The sequence below is a fragment of the Pimephales promelas genome, chromosome 17, assembly GCF_988280905.1.
Source record: "Pimephales promelas chromosome 17, fPimPro1.hap1.1, whole genome shotgun sequence".
In the NCBI taxonomy this organism is placed as follows: Eukaryota; Metazoa; Chordata; class Actinopteri; order Cypriniformes; family Leuciscidae; genus Pimephales; species Pimephales promelas.
In genome coordinates, this window is record NC_142785.1 from 30,021,031 (window position 1) to 30,041,818 (window position 20,788).

General features: G+C 36.9%; 1 protein-coding gene across 3 annotated transcripts in view; it reads left to right on the top strand.

Moving 5' to 3' along the window:
- Positions 1-884: 884 nt before the first annotated feature.
- Positions 885-20,788, top strand: part of epc1a (enhancer of polycomb 1a) — a 33,171-nt gene continuing 13,267 nt past the window's right edge. The window contains exons 1-4 of one of the 3 annotated variants that reach the window (XM_039665310.2): positions 4,295-4,425; positions 10,705-10,860; positions 12,245-12,404; positions 19,741-19,886. In XM_039665310.2, the coding sequence (XP_039521244.1) occupies positions 12,305-12,404; positions 19,741-19,886 (246 nt within the window). In that variant the 5' untranslated portion in view covers positions 4,295-4,425; positions 10,705-10,860; positions 12,245-12,304. Of the gene's footprint in view, positions 1,288-4,044; positions 4,426-10,704; positions 10,861-12,244; positions 12,405-19,740; positions 19,887-20,788 lie in introns of those variants that run through there. The other 2 variants (XM_039665309.2, XM_039665308.2) reach the window with 2 other exon arrangements.

A 20,788-nucleotide genomic window follows, 5' to 3' on the forward strand; every position in this document is an offset into this window, starting at 1 on the left:
AACCCAGCAAGAGTTTTCCTTCCCAGAAAATATCAACCTACTTTTCATTCTGTGTTTGATTCATTCATTCAGTTTTATTCAGTATAATACTTAATAATATAAATATATAATTTATAATTTTATATAAATATATATTTTAAATCTATAATTTTATTCAGTATAATGCAGTATAATACTTAATAATACTTAATATATATATATATATATATATATATATATATATAGTGCTGTCAAATCGATTCATTGTGATTAATCACTAACAAATATTTGTATAGGCCTATATATATAATCACATCTAACATATAAGTTTGTGTGTGTATGTGTATATATATATATATATACACATACACACAAACTTATATGTTAGATGTGAATATATATATATATATATATATATATATTATATATTTAGCTATATATTTATAGAATATATATATATATATATATATATATATATATATTCACATATTAACACATTTTAGATTCGATTAATCACGATTAATTATTTTGACAGCACTTATGCTATACAGTATATATATATATATATATATATATATATATATATATATATATATATATATATATATATATATATCTTATCAGTGTCTCTTTACAACCAATGAAGATGCAAAAATAATTATTCATTAATTAAATAAAATATAAAATTAGAATAAAAATAAATAATTGTTATAATAAAAACAATCCAAATAAAACCCTTAATAAAAGTGACAAATACTTATAAAATGTCCACCTAAATGCTTGTGTGTGTTTAAGTTTCCCTGTATGAAGCGACCTCTCTTCCTGCCTCTCTCTCAGTGCTCGACCAACCCCGCTGCTCTCCACAGGTGATCGCTGTCTCTCTCCAGCCAATGAAGACGAGAAATGTATTAACCCTTTAGTGGACAACCAGATCTTTCCAGGACTGTGGACTGAGCTGGACTTCATCGTAAAACAAACGTTTGGTCGGTACTTTTGCCAGCAGTCTCGAGTTGAGTTTAATTTAAAGTGAACGCGCAGTGGATGTGTGCGCGCTGCGGCCGTCGGTGATCGCGCGCGGATTATTATATCATCATCGGGTTTATGAAGACGGATTTTCTGCCGCAACATTGATCCAGATCTCATTCCAAAAAAAAAAAAAAAAAAAAAATTGATGTAGAGTTAGACATGCGTTTGCTGTATGTCCTCTTTTCTCCCCACAACTCCCCAATCCCCCTCGTATGGCTTTGGAAATCTGGTCTTGACATGTTTAAGATGAAATATCACCATCCACCCTAATGGAAAAAACTGGTGAGTTACTCTTTTCAGTGTTATTATAGGCAACTTTTCTTTTGATTACATTGAAGGATTATGAGATTTTAGCTCCACGTCAGATTATGTTGTTCCTGGTTTGGTCAAGAGCTCTTATAGGTGTTAATAAACTGGCATCTAATGTTATTGTGTATTTTCAGTATAATAAACCAAACGCACCACCTTCTGTTTGACCTCATTACAATGAGAGTATATTGCTGTTAAAGATGGATCATAAGGGTTGTTCTTGTATTGGTGCCATTTTCCCCCCTGTTGTGAGCTCTGGAGTTGAACACAATGGAAATTGTACTTTTTTCATTGTTCATATGTGTAAAATCGATGTGTTTGATGCATATAATCCTACTGAAAACAGCTTAAACCAGCCTAAAACTGTTTGTCTCCCTGCCTGATGTGTTTTCAAGGGGTTTTAGCAGACCAGTCCAGCTGGCCATCCAGCTAAACCAGTTGAGAACCAGGTTGGCCAGGCTGAGAGACCAGTTGAAACTAGTAAACCATTTTCCTTGTCAGCTGGAATATGTGTGTTTCTTCAGCATTCATTGATGATGTGTTTGAATTAAATTCCTCTGAAGATTTGCACAAAACGTGTTGTAGAGTTGCACTCTTTAATTTGGCATTGTTTGAAGATATTAGTATGATTATTCACAATATATCACTGTTTATTATACTAAGACTACGCTGAAATCGTCTGGATTGTAGTTGAGGCCTCGACTACCACTGACGAAGCATCCTGTGTTATAGTTAGAATTTAGAAACTTCATTATAAATAATAATATATATAAGGCAGAGCTTCTTTATTGCTCTTGCTTTTTAATTGCATTTTTGAGATATATATATATATATATATATATATATATATATATATATATATATATATATATATATATATAAATTAGATCCGCAAAGCTATATTTATGGTAAATGACCTTAGCATTTTAACTTACATGTTGAGGAAGTGATATTTGAAGCAAATGCATCATCATTATTTAAAGTAGGCTATCCAGCTCAAAGCAGTGACTATAAACAGCAGATTGCTATTATGACATCGTACTCATTAAAGTGACAACATGCACCACTAAAAGGGCTTTATATATTCAAAATGTATGTTATACCATCATTTGGGTTGTATCCTGATCTGTTAATTTCTCCCTAAATTTCATGAGTCTCTTGTACTAGTGATTTAAAAACTACTGAAGTTTTACAGCTGGACTCTTAAACTTGCTTGGCCTTTGAGGGAGATTTTTATGGAGGGTGTTATTGTCTTATTATAGTCTAAATGACAGTGTGGGATTGCTTGAAGCATATTGTTTTTGGTTTCTTTGCTTGTTATCTTTCTCAAACCCAGTGAAAAGGACAGTTTGTCCTTTCAGGCGACCTGCTTTTTAAACTGCGTCTCAGTTTCAAGTCCTCTTCCTCTTCTCAGAAGCAATTTTTGTTTATAATGTCACATCAACAAGCAAATGTTTTGTGGGGTGTGGAAATATGATCTATATGTGTTGCATATATTATTATTATTTAATAAGCACAAGATTACCCCAATTGGTCTTTTTTTGTTTGTTTTTTATGAGCAATCGTATTAGTTAATATTCAACTTTCAGCATGCCCTATTTTCACTTCTCTTTTTCTCACTTTCTGATATCTTTACTGTTAGTTTCTAGTCTCTTCATTAAAAATAATGGTCAGTGATTAAAATTGTTATTGTGTGCACGATTTAAGAATCTTTAATAGCTTTTTAGGCTATTAATTATTTGATTAGTGCAGTAATAAACTAGTGTGAAATTATAGTCAGATAAAGATGTGCAGAAATTATAAGGGTGTTACATGTACCTACTAGTAATAATAGTTAATTATACATAACTACTTACTTACTCAGAACAATGTAACTATGTTACATTTTGTGTAATATCTTCACAAAATTGGGATATTTTCAATGGCATTACACCACCATGTGGCAGTTTTCTGAAAGCCATTCATGTGTTTACACTGAAGATGACGTGGCTTTCGACAACTTAATAGGCTTTGAATTAGGCTACCTTTAAGTGTATGTTAGTTAAGGCAGTATGATTTATAATCATAGGTTTATAATGAGTGAAGTGAACTTCATTTAATTGGTTTAACTTCATTTGACCAAAAGAGGGCGCCGTGTCCTAACACAAGATTAAACCATAGACTTTAAAATGGATACAAAGGATTTGTGACCTAAAGATACAGTTACTGTAAAGTTTCAAGCTAAAAGAAAACAAGTCTATGTTGAGTTGTAAAATGAAAATGCATAAACGCAACATTGGCTGCATTTTAGCCTTTCACTTCATTTACCAAATGCACAATAATATGGCATGGAGCTACCTAAAAAGAGAAAAGCTAAGAGTTGAAGTTGTACTTGTGCTATGCACCAGAGTTCATTTGAGTGCATGTGTTCATATTGGCAATAAAACTAAAAATGTAACCTACCATGTGTTCAAACGGCACATAGGCCTATTATAAGATACGTTTGATATAGGCCTATTGTGCGTTCAGATACAGTGTCGATTTAATAGGCCTGTATTTCACAGCTATAAGAATTCATTGAGTTGAAGCATGTGACATTGTGTAGCCTATTGTTTGGATGGTAAATATGAAATAATTTGTGATACTGGTTTAGCCTATACATATGTGTGCGCGCACATGTTTCGTGATCGCGCTCGCGTGCACGGGTCGTGCGGGAATGGTTGAGGTGCGCGTTCACGGGAGTTTGTGAGGGAGGAGGGAAGAACGCAATCGGCTGAGGAGTTTTTAATGTCCGCCATGTTGTGAATGGCGCACTGAGGCAGCGAGAGAAAACACACACACCCGCCTCTGCTTTTCCTCGCTGGATCTCTTCTATTCCATTATTTTTTCTCATTTTCCGATTCCATCTACCCTCCTCCATGAGATCTGTGGCGGTTTTATGGGTGATTGTGAGGGGATCGGATAGATTTATAGAGTAAAATGAGTAAATTGTCGTTCAGGGCGCGGGCGCTGGACGCTCTCAAACCGCTGCCCATCTACCGCTGCGAGGATCTGCCCGACCTGCACGAGTACGCGTCCATCAACCGCGCCGTGCCGCAGATGCCCACAGGCATGGAGAAGGACGAGGAATCGGTACGATTTTAACCATGCAACTTCCGATTTTCTGCGATACAAACTTGTTTTTTTTCTGTCAGCCTGCGCAGGTTTGGATGCAACAAAATGGCCGACTGTTTGTGAACCGTTTTACACGGTGTTTTAGACCCGTTTTGCAGTTTGCACCGAATTTAAAGTGTAGTATATAGAGTTGAATTTGTTTGATGGCTGTTAGCGGTGTGAAAGTAGGGTTGTGTCAATCCGTTCAGACTCGAATCGTGCAGCAAAACACAAAAGGAGTCATGTGACCGTGGAGATACCGACATTTTGTTGGATTTTCTTTTTCTGTAGTGGCGACAAACGGCAGCCAGAGGGCGAGAATTCCCGCTGTCGTGGGAAATCTGGAAATATCCGCGAATTTGAAAGCAATAATTTGATCAAACATGTACATTCTGTAATTTACTCGCATTCATGTTGTTGTTCAAATTCTGTGTGACTTAATTTCTAATTTGGGAAGCCCAGGCCAGACGGAGAAAATTAGGTTTTGACAGCCTCAGATCCCATTCACTTCCATGTTGTTGTTGTTGTTTTTTTTTTTTTACCATACAATGAAAGTGAATGGTAACTGAGGTTGTCATTTTGCTAAAAGTTATACATGGTTTGAACAACGTGAGGCTGCGTAAATAAAAATAATTTTTCTTTGATGAATTAGCTATCTAATAATTGTCTCTCGTTTTTTCCCCCCACACTTGACTTGGAAAAGTCATGGGTATTTCTTCTATGTAGAAAACTATCTAGTGATGCCTGTGAAAATATTTATCGCCTATGAATTGCTCTTAGAAATTTCTATACAGAAAATCCTCGAATGCATGTAATCATGAATGGTTGGGAAAGTGAGTGAATGGTTTCACCTTGGAAAGTAAGACTGAGCCGAATGCCCCTTAAAAAGATGATTTCCATTTGTATTAGGCCCCGGGGCTGCTAGCATCACTGACTGGATTTTACATGCGTCGTATTTACAATTTGGTCACTCAAACATTAATGTCAGTGCCTTACCCAGAATAAGCCAAAATTTGTGTTTCTTGATATTCTTGCAAATATTTCATTGAGGTCATATCTTGCATTTTTACTATAAAAGAAACCGCTTGGCCAACTTTTTCAACTCATTCTTGAGTGTATTTTAAAGGATGTTAATGGGATATTAGTGAGATCATTAAATCCCTGAGTGAGCTTCTTTAGTATTTCCAGAAGAGAATATTCTTGGTTTTCTGATTTTGTGCTGGTTGGACCTGTGCATCTTTTATTAGAATAAACATCAGAAAATGATTTACAAGTAAACATGGTCTATGACAGCAGCATGTCAAGTGTCTCTTGTACTTGCTTGATGTGGAGGTTCATAAAGAGTTTAATGTTGGAGGCTGTTTGTTTGTTTGGTAGGAGAAGCTTTTCTTCTTTTTAAATTGTATGCAGTGTTTGAAGAATTAAATTAATGCAAGATTTTTTTTTGTTATAGAAATACAAAATAAGCCCGAGGCCCTTGTTAAAGCTGAAACGTGTATGCGGAGTGTGTCAAGAGCCTTTTCACACTTGTGCTCTTTTGTTGGAATGGAGAGGCCTATTTTTTAAGTGTGCTTTTAAAGAGTTATACTAGTTCATCCAAAAATTAAAAAAGAATCGTCAATCAGTAATTTCCCTTATGTCGTTTGAAACCCATAAGTCTTTCGTTCGTCTTTGCAACACAAATAAAGATATTTTAAAGGAAATCTAAAATTTATTTCTGTCTGTCCAATGATAGGCCACACAACTACCACTTTGTCGCTTCAAAAAGTTCATGAGATTGTAAAATTAGCGGTTTAGTCCAAATTTTCAATTTAGTCCCAATTTCTTTATGATAAATGATTTTATTTGAAAGTAGGCTTTTAAAATAAATTTTGATCAGCAAGCATAAACCAAAATCTGTTCATCATATAAAGTGATCGTCTCTCCAGAAAATTTGGACTAAACCACTCAATTCATTTGGATTAGTTTTAAACTCTTTATAAACCTTTTAAAGTGTCACTGTCAAATAGGTAGTTGTGTAGCTGTCAATGGAGGGACAGATAGTGCTGTCGTGTCCTATAAATAAACAGCCAAAACATATATGTTTTTAGTTGAAACTTTTAGTTAGCGCTGTCACGATACTTGATTAAATCTTCAATAAAACCATATGATTACTTGCTTTTGATATTTGAACCAATTATTATTGCCTCCTTTATTGTTTGCTTGGGTCTATTTTTATTACTAAAAAGAAAAAAATCACCAAAATAATCGTTAATGAGTGACAGCCTTAGATTGAGGTGCATTTTCTCTACAAGTCAACTTATAGCTTAGCCCTAATACCGGTGGTGTATGTGACCTCTGGCTCTGATTTTGGGTATTTTTGGAAAAACAATTGAAAACCAGTTTAGTTTTGTTTCGTTATACCATTTGTTGTGTATTGGTGGATGCTTGCAGGCTTTCCTATTACTATGGGGGATATTTTATATGTCAGTTGACTTTTCTTAGCCGGTTTAAGCCGTTTCAAGTCTTGTGACGACAATTTCTCTGACAGCAATTGACTGTAGGACGTGTCTAACTGGTTAAAGCTCTTGACATACGAATTGTTTAGAATGAGTGGTGTTAAATGTTTTATCATCCATAAAGGCTGGATTAATCTAATTTACTGTCTGTTTAGTTCTCTAGCTGTTGTGTCAGGGGTCACACATTTTTACAACTCCCTGAAGAGGTTTTTCAAGCACTCTGACTTTGTCAGAAAATAGGCCTAGGCTAGCCATATGTGTACTTTTTTTATTTGTTTTTCATTTTAATGCACAAACCACCATTTTAGTGGGTTTACTGTGAATTCTGGGCGGTGATAAACGTCCTTTCTGAACAGCGTGGGAACTCTTTGAGACCATAAATAACTCTATAATTGTGCTTTCATTAGCGTGTGCTGACTGTTCTCTCTGATATGCTGCTTTTTCAAAGGTTACCATGTAGTTAGTTTGCAATAGTTGAGTTCCCTTTAAACCTCTATAAGCATTCTGTAGAAAAATATATTTTAAATGTCATATAATTTTTGGTGTTCAGGCTGAAGTTTATCAGGAGAAAGGGTCTGAAATGATTAGAAAAAATAGCAGATCGAGCATCACTTAAAGGGATAGTTCACCCAAAAATGAAAATTAATTCATTAGTTATTCACCCCTATGCTGTACCAACCCCGTAAGACCTTCGTTTATCTTCGGAACAGAAATGAAGATATTTTTGATTAAATTTGAGAGGTGGATCACTGCTACATAGGCACCCTAAGGGATTGAAACTTACTTGACGGCCCAGAAAGTCATATTCCATGCGACTATAGTGGCTCAACTATAAGTTTATCAAGCGACGAGAACTTTTTGTGCGAAAATAAAACAAAAATAACGACTTTATTCTACTATTCCTTTTCTTCCTTCCTGAGACGAGAGTTCAAGAGATTTCCACTACGCATGCACGAGAACTGAACAAGTAGCTAGTCGAAAAAGAACGCCCTCTTCACAATTCTCGTGCATGCGTCGTGGAAATCTCTTGAACTCTCGAGAAAAGGAATAGTCGAATAAAGTCATTATTTTTGTTTGTTTTTGTTTTTCGTTTGTTTGTTTTTTGTTTGTTCTTTTTATTTTTGTTAGGTTTTTTCCGTTTTTATGGTATTGTGACTGACAACCCTACAAATAAGAAAAAAACTCACACATCTCTCTCTCTCTCTCTCTCTCTCTGAATTTTGAGTTTCTCTAATTTTCTTAAAGAAGTTTATTTTCAGACTGTTTCTGTTAAGGTAGCTATCATTTTTTTCTTTTGAATTATAGGAGAGAAGAGAGGCTCTGTTTTGTCTTTGTCACCTGAAACCTCAATGAAAGCTACAAATTCCTCCTGCTTTGTCAACTAACATTCGTTAAATAAATGTTTTTGTGTGTTTGTTCATGCTGGATATTCATCTGGTGTAACTGGTTTTCTTCTAAATCTCTACTCATTTTTTCCAAGATGCAGGTTACACGTTAATTTTGCATAGCGGTGTTTTCAGTGTCTCTATTCATTTAATAAAAAAAAATATTTTTTTGAGTTCAGTTGGATAATCATGTAGCCTGTATTTCTTTTTATTCAGTTGCCAAGCATGATGCTTCGTTCAAGCATGATGTGATTTATGGTCGTATAGATTGTTAGTAGCCTATTTGGGGCCTTGCATATGTGTCGGCTTTGGCAAATAAAACAATCCAGCAAGCCGGTTTCCCCAGAGATGATTGTTTCCTCCTTCCAGTATCGTTCCGGTGTGTCGTCTAGGCTAGAGGTCATGGCACCATTCCAGACAAGTTTGACCTGCTTGATTCCCTCTAGTTCCCTGACAGAATGCCAGGAGTTTGTAAATGACTCGACATGTTTTGTAAGATTAGGATTGTTGCTTCAAACAGCAGTCAGGGCTCAACAACACTAACAACTTTTTTTCTACTGTCCAGTCGGGCCAGTAGTTCAATGTTAACCTGTTTGGTTCCATCACAAAGAAAGTAATACTAAAATAAAACAGGGCCAGTTATTGTTTTTGGCATTTTTGACCCATTACTTTAAACGGATACTCCAACATTTTTTCAACTTAAACTGTTATTCCCTTAACTAAAACGAGTTGATGCATTCCTCTCTCGTCTCAGTGCGTGCACTCAATTGTTCTGGCGTGCGAGACACTTTGATCGCACTTAGCTTAGCCCAGTTCGATATGGGCCAAGCAGAGAAGGGACCAAACACCTCCACGTTTTCCCTATTTAAATACAGTTACTGGAGTAGCGTAACTCAACCTACGACCGTGACACAAAATAAAATGTTTAATTTAAAGTGTATATAATGTATGACGGAATACCAGTTAGTGCTTGGGAGCACTTCGACTCGGCGCAAGTAATATCATCACTCGTGAAAAGTGATGATATTACTGCGCCGAGACCATAGATAAATATGCGCCGAGTCGAAGTGCTCCCAAGCACCTGCTGTGATATTTTGCCATACATTACACACTTTACACTCTTATAATTCTTCTGTCTCTCTCACATTTAAATCTCAGCGCGCTTTCGCTCCGTAAAGCCTTGTTTATACTCGACGCGTCTCTTCACTTTCTGTCGTCACTCGACCACTCGACGTTGTTTGCTCATATCCCTTACTATAGTACCACCCCTTGCAAGGCTACAGAGTCCTCCGATTTGCTAGAATATGTCATGGTAACCTTCCCCTGATTGGGTTAGAAAAATATTTCTCCATCAGCAATTTTTGCTCAAGAGTCTGCCAAACATCGATTTCATTGGCCTTTGGCGGTGTGTGCCGGGTATCTCCAGGTATCCAGTTGTTTTCAGCGGAATCTGAGGAAGATGGCAAAAAAGACCGCACCCCTCTATCATGAATAGTTTTTAAGATAAATACACATTTGTAAAAGTATGTCATTTTGGGCGGTACCGCCCAATCCGTCCTCAGAGGGTTAAAGTGATAATATTCCTCCTGTTTGTGTTTTTAATGTGAATCCAACAAGGGAATCACTCACTGCTCACGACTAAATAGCTTTTTAATAAGGATTAACCTAATCTTTACCGTGAAACGTGCAGTGTTTTTATATGTTATTTACTTGATTCAATTTCTGTACCTGAAAACTACTTTAGATACCTGAAAAGCACTCTTTATCTTTCCTCCATTGTAGTTATTTATGCTGTTGCTTGTAGATGGATTAGCCTATTTGTTCTTATTTTCTTTATTTGTATTCAAGAACATAGCACCAAACTGTACCGAAACCATGAGCCTTAAACCGTGATAAAAACCGAACCGTGAGTAAATTGAACTGTTGCACCCCTAGTTCATACCACAAAAAAATCCACTTTGCGGTTAAAAAAAAGTCTAATGTGTTGCAGACTGGGACTTAGAGTTTATATAGCTTAATTGCAAATTGAAATGCACTGGTCTTCACAATGGCTTCAGATATGTAATTTATAATCCATTGGCTTATGTTTTGTGTTAAAAAAAAATGTTACATAATATGAATGTCAAGCTTCAGTCATAAAAAAGAGCCATTTTTAATCAGCTTGAATCACCCCGTTGACCTAAAATATTTAATTGAAATACCCCCTGAAAAGAACTACAAAATATGGCTGTCTGAATTCATAATCAGGATTTGCACACAAGAGATTCTAGTTTAACACTTGGAGATCGTGTTTTGGTCTCTCAGAGCTTTTTTGTGTTTTATATGACTATTTTGTTCTCTCTCCCCTCATCTGTTTGTAATTATGATCCTCTAAGGTCAGTGACGGGGTCACCCTCGGCGGGGGGAGCATTTGCAATCCGAAGGTTATTCAGAGGACTGTGCCAAAGGAAGTCTGGCTTTTGTCTGCTGATAATTGCCTCCTTTCGAGAGACCTTTCAATGAGGGCTCGCAGCTGAGTCATTTAAGACGAGGTGTGTGTGTGCGTGCGCGCAAGAGAAAGATTTGTGACTAATGAACTATTGAAAGTTAGTTTTTAAACTATGGCTGGCAGGAACACAATATTAACTTTAAGGAAATAGACGTTTTGTTTGCTTTCTTACTGCTATTACGCCACCAAGTCTGTTCGAGGTCATGTGATGAAATGCTTCTAGGCTGTCATGCGTAATGTTTTTTTTATTATTATTTTATTTCCCTATGCCAAGTGTAATCATTTCAGATGAGCTCCTGGGGTGCATGACGTCAGGCGAACTGGCCAAATGATTTGGAGTATTTTTGGAGACTGTGCTCTTGTGTTTTTTTAGAGTAGTTTTATGCGGCCTGTTTATGGCCTACACTTATTTAAGGGAGGTTGAGAACCAGTTGAGGTCATTGCATTAAAATCGTTTGCCATTTTCTCTGAAACCACAGCTCATCTCTTTTGTGGTCTGATCTATATTACAAATTCATAAGTGCGGTAAAGAAAAGCACTTAAGTGTTGTGTTATTGAGGTGTAGATTTGTTGTAATGATCAGGTTAGATGCTCAAAGACCAATCTGGCTTTGTTTTTGAAGGATTCTTGAATTGCCTCTTCTGAGTCAGCACAGGTTTTTGTATAAATGGGGTTGCCGGGAGAAAATGAAGGCAGATTACTGCGGCATGTTTTTATCATCGTTGTGAATTGTTTAAAATCAAGCTGGTCATGCTACGCTATTTCACAACCAATTCGTACGAATTCGACAAATGATTAAAAAGTGATTAATTCGTACGACCTCACTCGTACGAATTCGTACGATTTGTCTAAACCCACGTGACGGGTAGGTTTAGGGGCGGGGTAAGGGGTAGGTCATTCGTACGAATTCATACGAATTGGCTAATTCGTGAAATATGTACAATTTAGCAAAATCTTACTAATTCCTACGAGTGAGGTCGTATGAATTGTTACGAATTAGCCACCTTTTAATCATTCATCGAAATCGTACGATTTGGTCGTGAGATCGGGGGTCATGATGACCATCAAAATATTAATTCTCTATCCCATGCTGCTTCTGCATATTGTCAACGGTTTTTCAAATATCTTTGGCAAATGATGATGATGTTGTTCTGCAATACGTAAGCTCTAATGACGTACTGTTCGAAACGATTTGAGTCTTTAATGATTCATTCAGTACAATTTGAAAAGTGTTTATAAACAACTGTTTAGAATCGATGCTTTATAGCTTTCGCTAAAATAAATCGGACTTAACAATGCTAATAAACAATGTGACAAAATAGTCTTTTGTGCATTATTTCAGAACCCCCTTTTTTTTTAATATGATCCTCTATTTTGTGAATGGGAATGTTTACTGAAGCATATGTCTCTGTTTATGGTTGCCATAGGAACACCATCTCCAGAGGGCGATTTCCGCCCAGCAGGTGTACGGAGAAAAGAGGGATAACATGGTGATTCCTGTCCCAGAGGCCGAGAGCAACATCGCCTACTATGACTCGCTTTACCCCGGAGACTTCAAGATGCCAAAGCAGCTCATTCACTTACAGCGTGAGTACACGAATGTTAATGAGCATAAACAAATGGAGTATTTTTTTAATGAAGCAGTGTGGTACCAGCAAGGATTGTTATGAGGGACAGGTATTGAAGGGTTTGAATGGGGAAAATGAAGTAATTGAAGCCTTTGTTACCAAAGTCTGTCTGCCAATTCTTAAACAGCAGGTGTTTTGTGGTTATTTATTTTTATTTTTTTTGTTCTTTGTGAGAGTTTGTGCCATCTGCCACGTCTTATGTTGGTGCTTTCACCTCATCTGATTAAGATGTCCCTGAAATGACCCTTTCCTTTAAAGTTTAAACTGTTTATTTGAATGCATGGACCGTTCTGAGCATTTTTTTTTTTTTTTTTAGCATCAATGGTTGGTGAATTAAGAGAATTTCCCATTTTCCCATAATTTTTTTTTAATCTCATTTATTATTTAAAGTCCCTGTGAAATCAAAATTGAACCTATTTACTTTGTTAGCGCGTATTACTAGTCTTGTGGTGAACAATTAATCCGTGCAAGTGAATATATATTAAAAAATTGTTTTACCTTAGTAATCTTTAATCAAATTCTGAAAAGTTACTTCCGGTCTGGAACAGTTTCTTTTTCTGATGACGTAGGTTTCACAGTTTGGGTGGGGAAACGCTTAACCACTCCCCTCAAACCGTTAGTTTGCTATGAGCGAGAGATGGAGAGGAGGAGCGCTAGAGTAAAACCCTGCCCTCTGTTCAATATTCCGTTTCACTTGGAAATACGTCACAGCACTGGAGAAAAATCGTTTGCAACTTCCGGTTCACGGGGACTTTAAAAAAAAAAAATGTTGAGTAGGGGGCTGGGTATAGTTACCGATACCTCGATTCGATACCAGTTCCTGAGCGATAGTTTTTTATACCAATTTTATGATATCTGTTTTAACAAGATTACATTACCTTAAAGGGTTAGTTCACCCAAAAATTAAAATTCTGTTTAGTATTTACTCGCCCTCAAGTTGTTTTAAACCTCTATGTGTTTATTTGTTCTGCTATACACAAAGGAAGATATTTGGAAGAATGTTGTAATCAAACAGATCTCAGTCCCCATTGACTACCATAGTAGGAAAAAATACATACTATGGTAGTCAATGGGGATTGAGATCTGTTTGATTAAAACATTCTTCCAAATATCTTCCTTTGTGTTCAGCAGAACAAATAAACACATAGAAGTTTGGAACAACATGAGGGTGAGTAAATACTGACAGAATTTTCATTTTTGGGTGAACTAACCCTTTAAAAAAATTGGCTTTATTTTCTCAGTGGTTTTTTTTTTTTTTTTTTTTTTTGGACTGAGTTAATGTATCTTAATAGGGGGGGTGGAATATATGCCTCCTGCTCAAGCTCACACATAAAGCTTGCTGCAAAGCAAAAGTAGCCTAATGATTATGAATATGTCTGGGGAAAAATAGCAAGGTGATATTTTTACAGGTCCCCTGACATGGGGTTATATTATTATTTTATAATGTTTCCAGGGTTGCCCTTATAATGTTAGTATGTTTTTTAGATCAAAAATAGTCATAATTTAGTAATAAACGGCAATTTTTCTTGTCTGATTTTAGCCTCTGCTTTGAACGCTCTGTTTGAATGGGTATGTCTGCTGTGGGATTCAGTGTAACCGCCCACTGCTGTGATTGGCTGACATGCTTGCATATGAAATAGCTATATTACATGCAAAACTTTAACTACAGCTACTATAGGTTTTTACTATTACAGCTATTGAGATTAACGATTCGTGTGAAGCTTTTAAAGTATTTAGATCTATTCCCATCACATAAAACGTTGCTGTGATGAGCGTTGAGCAAGCAGAGGACAGTCTGTTGATCGCGAGAATTAAGGTCTTATCATTGTAACGCAGTTTCTGCTCTCTCTAATGCTTTCACCAATGCAGACACGATGATGTAGTAAGAGCTTTGTTGTGCAGTGTAACGTGCGTCATTGATTTTATAACGGGTTGTCCAGATAAACTCGCGCTTTGTGGAAAGATTGTTCTTTGATCGCTTTCTGTATAATTTTGCATTTTTGGGGGGTCGGAGAGTTGTTGTGAGGGGGCGGGCTGCTGTTTTGGGGCCCCACAACATTGGTTGATTTGATGATTGGTGATTTGTTGATATATGGGCTTAATGTGTGCCATGTTCTTAGATACCTCTTAGTCTGGTTTAGTTTGTTTAGGTTCGCTGTGTGGGGTAGTTAATATTTAACTGACATGACTTAATTTCTTGGTAGTTTCATCTATCTTGAGTGTGTGTTATAGGGGTAGATTGAGTGACTGGTTGAGTTTAAGTGAATTTGGCAGCCCCTTGGGTGTCTGTAATAGGAGCAGGAGGTGTCCTGCTGTCAAAGAGTGTCTGAGTACACGCTCTCACACGCCAGACAAGAAGGGGGAGGGAAAGTGGAAGTGAGGATGAGGCACTGGGAACTGTAGTGGGAACACTGCTCAGATGGGGAAGTGTGTTTAAGAGACATCTCTTGGGTTCTCTGAGGGTGTCTGCCAAACATACAGGATGATCAAAATGTGTCTTTGCATCGCTTACTCAAGTGAGGTTTCTTTTCTTTTTTTTTAAACCCCTTTCTGTAGACTTTTCATACAGGAGCTTAATTTGGACAGTCTTTATGTGCCATTTAGTAGCCAATAAACCTGAAATCGATGCTACCATAATAATAGACTACAAAGAAAAAAAACATTGTGGTAGCCCATTTAGAAAAATTAGTCTGTGAAAGGTTGTACGGAAGATAGGGATGCTCCGGTCGCGATTTTTTTCAGCCGGTATGACTACCAATTTCATGATTTTAATGCAGATTTTAAGGCAGATTCCCAATCATTCATGCTTTATTTATATGGATTGTAGAGCCCGACCGATAAAGGATTTTGAAGGCCGATACGAATATTTGTTGGTTTTAAAATCCGATATTCCGATATATCGGCCAATGTTTTTTTCATTTTTTTTTCAGAAACAAACAAACATGAACAGATTTCCCTAACAGTAGTTATTTGTAGTTATGTATGAGTTTTACCTAAAATAATATGATAATGCATTTTAAAAAGAAACTTGTTTCTTTTATTGTCGCAACAGAACAGAGGAACCAAAGTTCATTAATGTTAATGTTAGCGGTCTTCCACTGATGATAGTGGCATTAGCTAGCTTTGTGGTTAGCTAGTCTATGATGAGTCATAATTTAGCAATGGATAACGTCACACTGCAAATTGTAAAATATACATTTTCAATATAACAGGCCAAGTAGAGATGATGTGTCTCATTGCTATAACTGTCACGTGCTATTAAAGAAATACTTCAGTCACATTGTCGAAAGTTAAAAGGACAGTCAGTCAACTACACTAACAACGTAACGTAACTATTACTAGCTAATTCCGCTTCACTCTGGGCTTATTTAACAGCAGCAAAACGGGATGTGGTAGTCACAAATTTTGTCATGCTTATTTGAGTTAAGAGAACTGATGGAGATGTTACTTTAATTGTTATTCAAGCAATGTATGTCTCGTGACCAACTCACCATGAACACACTTCACCGATGAACTCACTCGCGGATAACTGGTTCTCTCTGGCTGGATCAGCAGTTTGCAGAATGTGTGGGCGCGTTATAAACGAGTGTTGCCAACAGGGATGGTGTAGAGTGCCCCCTGGTGGACAAATTATACAACTCCAACACTCATGACATGGTTCAAGCGTGTTTCGACCGTTTTTATTTTATTTTTGAAATATTCATTTATCGGCCATTTTTCCTGCCGATAGTTTGCATAATATCGGCCTGGCTCTTACTCAAATTCTGTCATTTACTCACCCTCAAGATGATTCAAATCATTCTGTATGAATTTTTCGTCTGCTGAACACAAAAGAACGCACATTTTGAATGTCGGAAACCAAACAGTTGATGGACCCCATTGACTTACTCGGACCGGTGAATGTTGCAGTGTTGTACAGTAAAAGTTGTGATACTTAAACCTTTTTGTCTGGCTTAGTAATATGGTTAATAGTAATATAGGTTTGCTGAGTGGAGTAGTCAGAAACTGTTTGTTTCAATTAAACACATGTTACCTCATGCATCTTTTAAACTGGCTATTGCTTGCAATTTATCTGTGCAAAAGGCTTTTGATGATGTGTAGATGTAAATGAAACAAAATTGCACCTTGATAAAAACCTTTAAAAAAAAATAAGGTGCCATATTGTCAGACCAGAGGATAATAAAAACATAAAGAACTAAGGAAATTACTAATTAAGATAAATATCATAAGATAATTATCTTAAATAAATGTTTTGTATAACTGTATTATTAGATTTTTAAATTAAATGCAATAATTTTAACCAAATCAGACTTTTTTTAAAAAGCCAATAAAATAAGAAATAACCACACTTTTTTTTTAAAGTAACATAGCCCTATATTAAAATAATGTTGGTAACACTTTACAATAAGGTTCATTAGTTAAGTAAGGGTTAATGCCCGACGAGGTGTCCATTGTCAGGTTTTAATGGACGACGGCGAGGCGTAAACCGGCCGACGCGCAGCGGAGGACGGTTGCCTCCGCCGAAGTCCATTAAAACCTGACAATGGACACCTCGGAGGGCATTAACCCGCTTATACCATGGTCACTTGCAAAATAAAACATTAGTTTATATTTTAATTAGGCTAAATCTAGTTTTTACAAATAATAACTTGCCTTGCCTGCCTGACTGTTTATTTAGCAACCGGATATATAGTCCGCTTAGCTCGTATCCCTTCAGTTTCACAAATGCATTTTTTTTTTTCATGAAACACAAAGGTAGGCATAGTTTTTTTTTTTTATTACACATAAAACAATTAATCAAACAACAATAAAAAAACAATTAGCTCTGATCTCCAGCGATTTGCGCTTAACGTTATAGAGGGCAATAAATTAATCAGATCAAAGAGAGGGTCATTTGCCTCAGGCTCCTTAGGCTTGAAACGCTGTAACGTTCAGCCTTCTCCTGCCTTGGTTGTCTGGACAGCTGCGTAAAACTCCCGCAGGGTCTCATTCAGGGGTGCGTTTCCCGAAAGCATCGTTATCCAACTATGGTCGCAAGTTACGTCGTTACCAATAGAGTTCAATGGAGCAGAGCAGCAGCGGTGTAATTTTCTCCGTTTTATTTACATTTTTTCTTTCTTCAGCAGCATACCAGTCGTCAAAGTTGCCATAGTCTCCATAAATGTTAAAAGAAATAGCACGAAGTCGCTCATTGTTGTATTAGGCTATAATATCTAACGTTAGATGATAGAGCATGTGACTGCCTGTTGCTATGGTTACTCACAGCCGTTGTAGGCAGCGCATTTATTTATTCATTTCGAATGGTAAACAGGCAGTTTCACCAGAACTACTTTACTAGGTGTCCTCTATCACTTTTTAACGGACACCCTGCAGCCAATCAGAATCGAGTATTCACCCAGACCATGGTATAACATTAGTTAATGTATTTACTAACATGCACTAATCATCAGCAATACATTTGTTACGGCATTTGTTCATCTTTGTTAATGTTAGTTCATGAAAATACAGCTGTTCATTGTTTGTTCATGTTAGTTCACGGTGATTTAACTAATGTTAACAAGATTTTAATCAAGTTTTAGTAAATGTTGAAAATAACATTAACAAAGATTAACAAATGCTGTATATGTGCTATTCATTATTAGTTCATATTAACTAATGCAGTTAACTAATGTTAACTAACGAACCTTATTGTAAAGTGTTACCATAATGTTAAATATCAATATATAATAGGGGTGGCACGGTTCACGAAACCGACGGTTCGGTTTGTATCACGGTTTTAGTGTCACGGTTTTCGGTTCTGTACGGTTCTTGTTATTTTTTTCTTTTAATCTTTAACACTTCAGAAATGTACTTCAGCATGTGATATATAGCTTAATTATCCACACTTTAGGATACAGTATAAAAAAATTTATATTCATGCAATCATGCACAAACTGAATTTGACTCTTTGACTTTAAGCACATTTTGGGACTATCTCAGAGGAAAGCTAGGTGAGATTTTGGCACAGCAAAAGAGAAGAAATTGACATGCTTTTCGTTTATTTGGCAAAAAAAAAAGGAGAATGTGTATCACTATGTCTACAAGAACTTGTGCATTTTTATCACACTTCTTATTTACACAAAGAAATTAACTTGCATTTATGAACTGACAACTTTTGTAGCTCTTACAAAAATTCTATCTTTTAAAAGAAAAAAAGAGGAACTACACTGTCTTTTATGAATAAGTCAATATACATGAAACCTCATTGCCTATAATTAGGCTATAGAAATAGCAAAGGCCATAAACATAAAGTGAAAAGTTCAACCTCAACACAAAAAACAGCATCAACAATGCTTCTATTCCCAAAAAGTGAGGGTACCTTTTTTTCAGTTTAAATTAAAGTGCAGGATTTGGAAACATTTGACTGAAGCTCTTATCTAAACAAAGTGCCACTGTAACGTTATATTAAAATACCATAACATGAAATCAAAAATGTCCCCACACACCGGACTTATAGACTTATAGGACGCTGGCGCATCCTCCAACTCCCTCATCTCTCCCACTTGCCATTTCTCCGCGTGCCGTGACCTGCAGCGCTCCATACTCCACTTTTACTGGCTTGTTTACTAACTTGAACCGGCGCTGCACAGAGCGATCGGTAATGACATCAAATATCGCGAAAGTGAGTGACGGAGCCGTCGTTCCCGCTCTAGTGTGATGTTATTCACCGGTCGATCTGTGCAGCGCCGGTCCAAGTCGAACAAGCTTATGTCGCGCGAAAAGAAAACACACGTCACATACGGGCACGAGGTTACATTGCGCATGCGTCGAACCGTGAGACGCACACACGCTCCGAACCGAGACAAGCGAACCGAACGGTTCGGGTGTTTTTTCATGTACCGTGCCACCCCTAATATATAAGTATACTATTCTACATTCAGTTATGTGCAACAGACTGCATAACTGATGAGATGAGTGGAGCATTTGGGCCGTGAGCAACAGAGCAGGACGCACAGTACACACACGTAGCGTGACATTGGGCACACATAGAGCGGAAAAACGGACAGGAGGCGCTCATGAAAATATGCTTTGCAAGAGTGTGAAAGCTGATCACCGAACACTGAAGGGCGGGGTGGCATTTTGGCTTATATTTTAGGCCCTTTTTTTGCACTTTTGGCAAAAAAATAGGATTTTCGGTAGACAAAATTTCAGTGCATCCCTAAAACGAACAAAAACTTTTAAACCTAAAGCTAAAATCAGAGAGGAGACCGAAGCTTTGTTTGAGCTTGTTTAACCTCCAGTGTCTCTCTCCACAGCTTTCAGTCTGGATACGGAGCAGCCGGACTACGATTTGGACTCGGAGGATGATGCTTTTGTGAATAAGCTGAAAAAGAAGCTGGAGGTGGAGGCCCTGCAGTTCGAGGAGATGATTGACAGATTAGAGAAAGGCAGCGGACAGCAGGTTATTAAAAAGATTCACCGCTTACTGTGTGAACTGCATATAAATATTAAAATAAACCTTGGGGATTTCAGACAGTGACTGACGCTCAACTTTAAATTAAAAGCTCAAGTGATTCTGTTAAACCTTTCTGTCTGAATTCTGGATGTCTGTGTGGAATCCTTAAAGGAGAACTCCGGTGCAAAATGAACCTTTGGTCTAATAAAGCATTGGTACCTTGTCGACCATTCTCTGAGATTTGTTTTCATGATAATCGAATGTAAAGACTTTTATCTCTAAAACTGTTTAGCGTATAACGCTAGTATATGGGGCGTATAATAAGTACAAATAAATTGCTAGTTAATACCACTAACAAGGCTCAAAATAGCCCCACACTAACACTGTAACTATAATGAGGGTCCCTACATCCAAAACGAAGCATTGAGAACATTGTAAGTGTACAGACCGTTTAATAAGAAGACACTTTATAAAGACTTTATAAAGATACTCCGATGTTTGTGGATAACATCATACCTATAATGTACCTGTGAAATCCGTGCTAGCAAACTCCTTGCGTGAAATGCTCCTTGTTTTTTTCAACATTATCAGGGTCTGAATCTGGTTTGAAATTGCCGCCATCCTTTATATTTTCACTAGTTATGAAGTTATGAAGCGGCGGGACATTTCATGAACACTCGCTAAGCGCTGCCAATCACAACACACAGGGCCAGCTAACAATCACAGCACATTTTATATTTTGGAAGGAGGGGCCTCATCGAAACCAGAACTAAATGCATTCGGGACAGAGGTGCAGTAATAATGCAAAATATGTGACTTCGCAAAAGAGCATAATGGGACCCCTTTAACTTTTTTCCAGAATTTCTTTTTTGTTCAGCACAGATTAATTAAATTGATCGAGTGACATT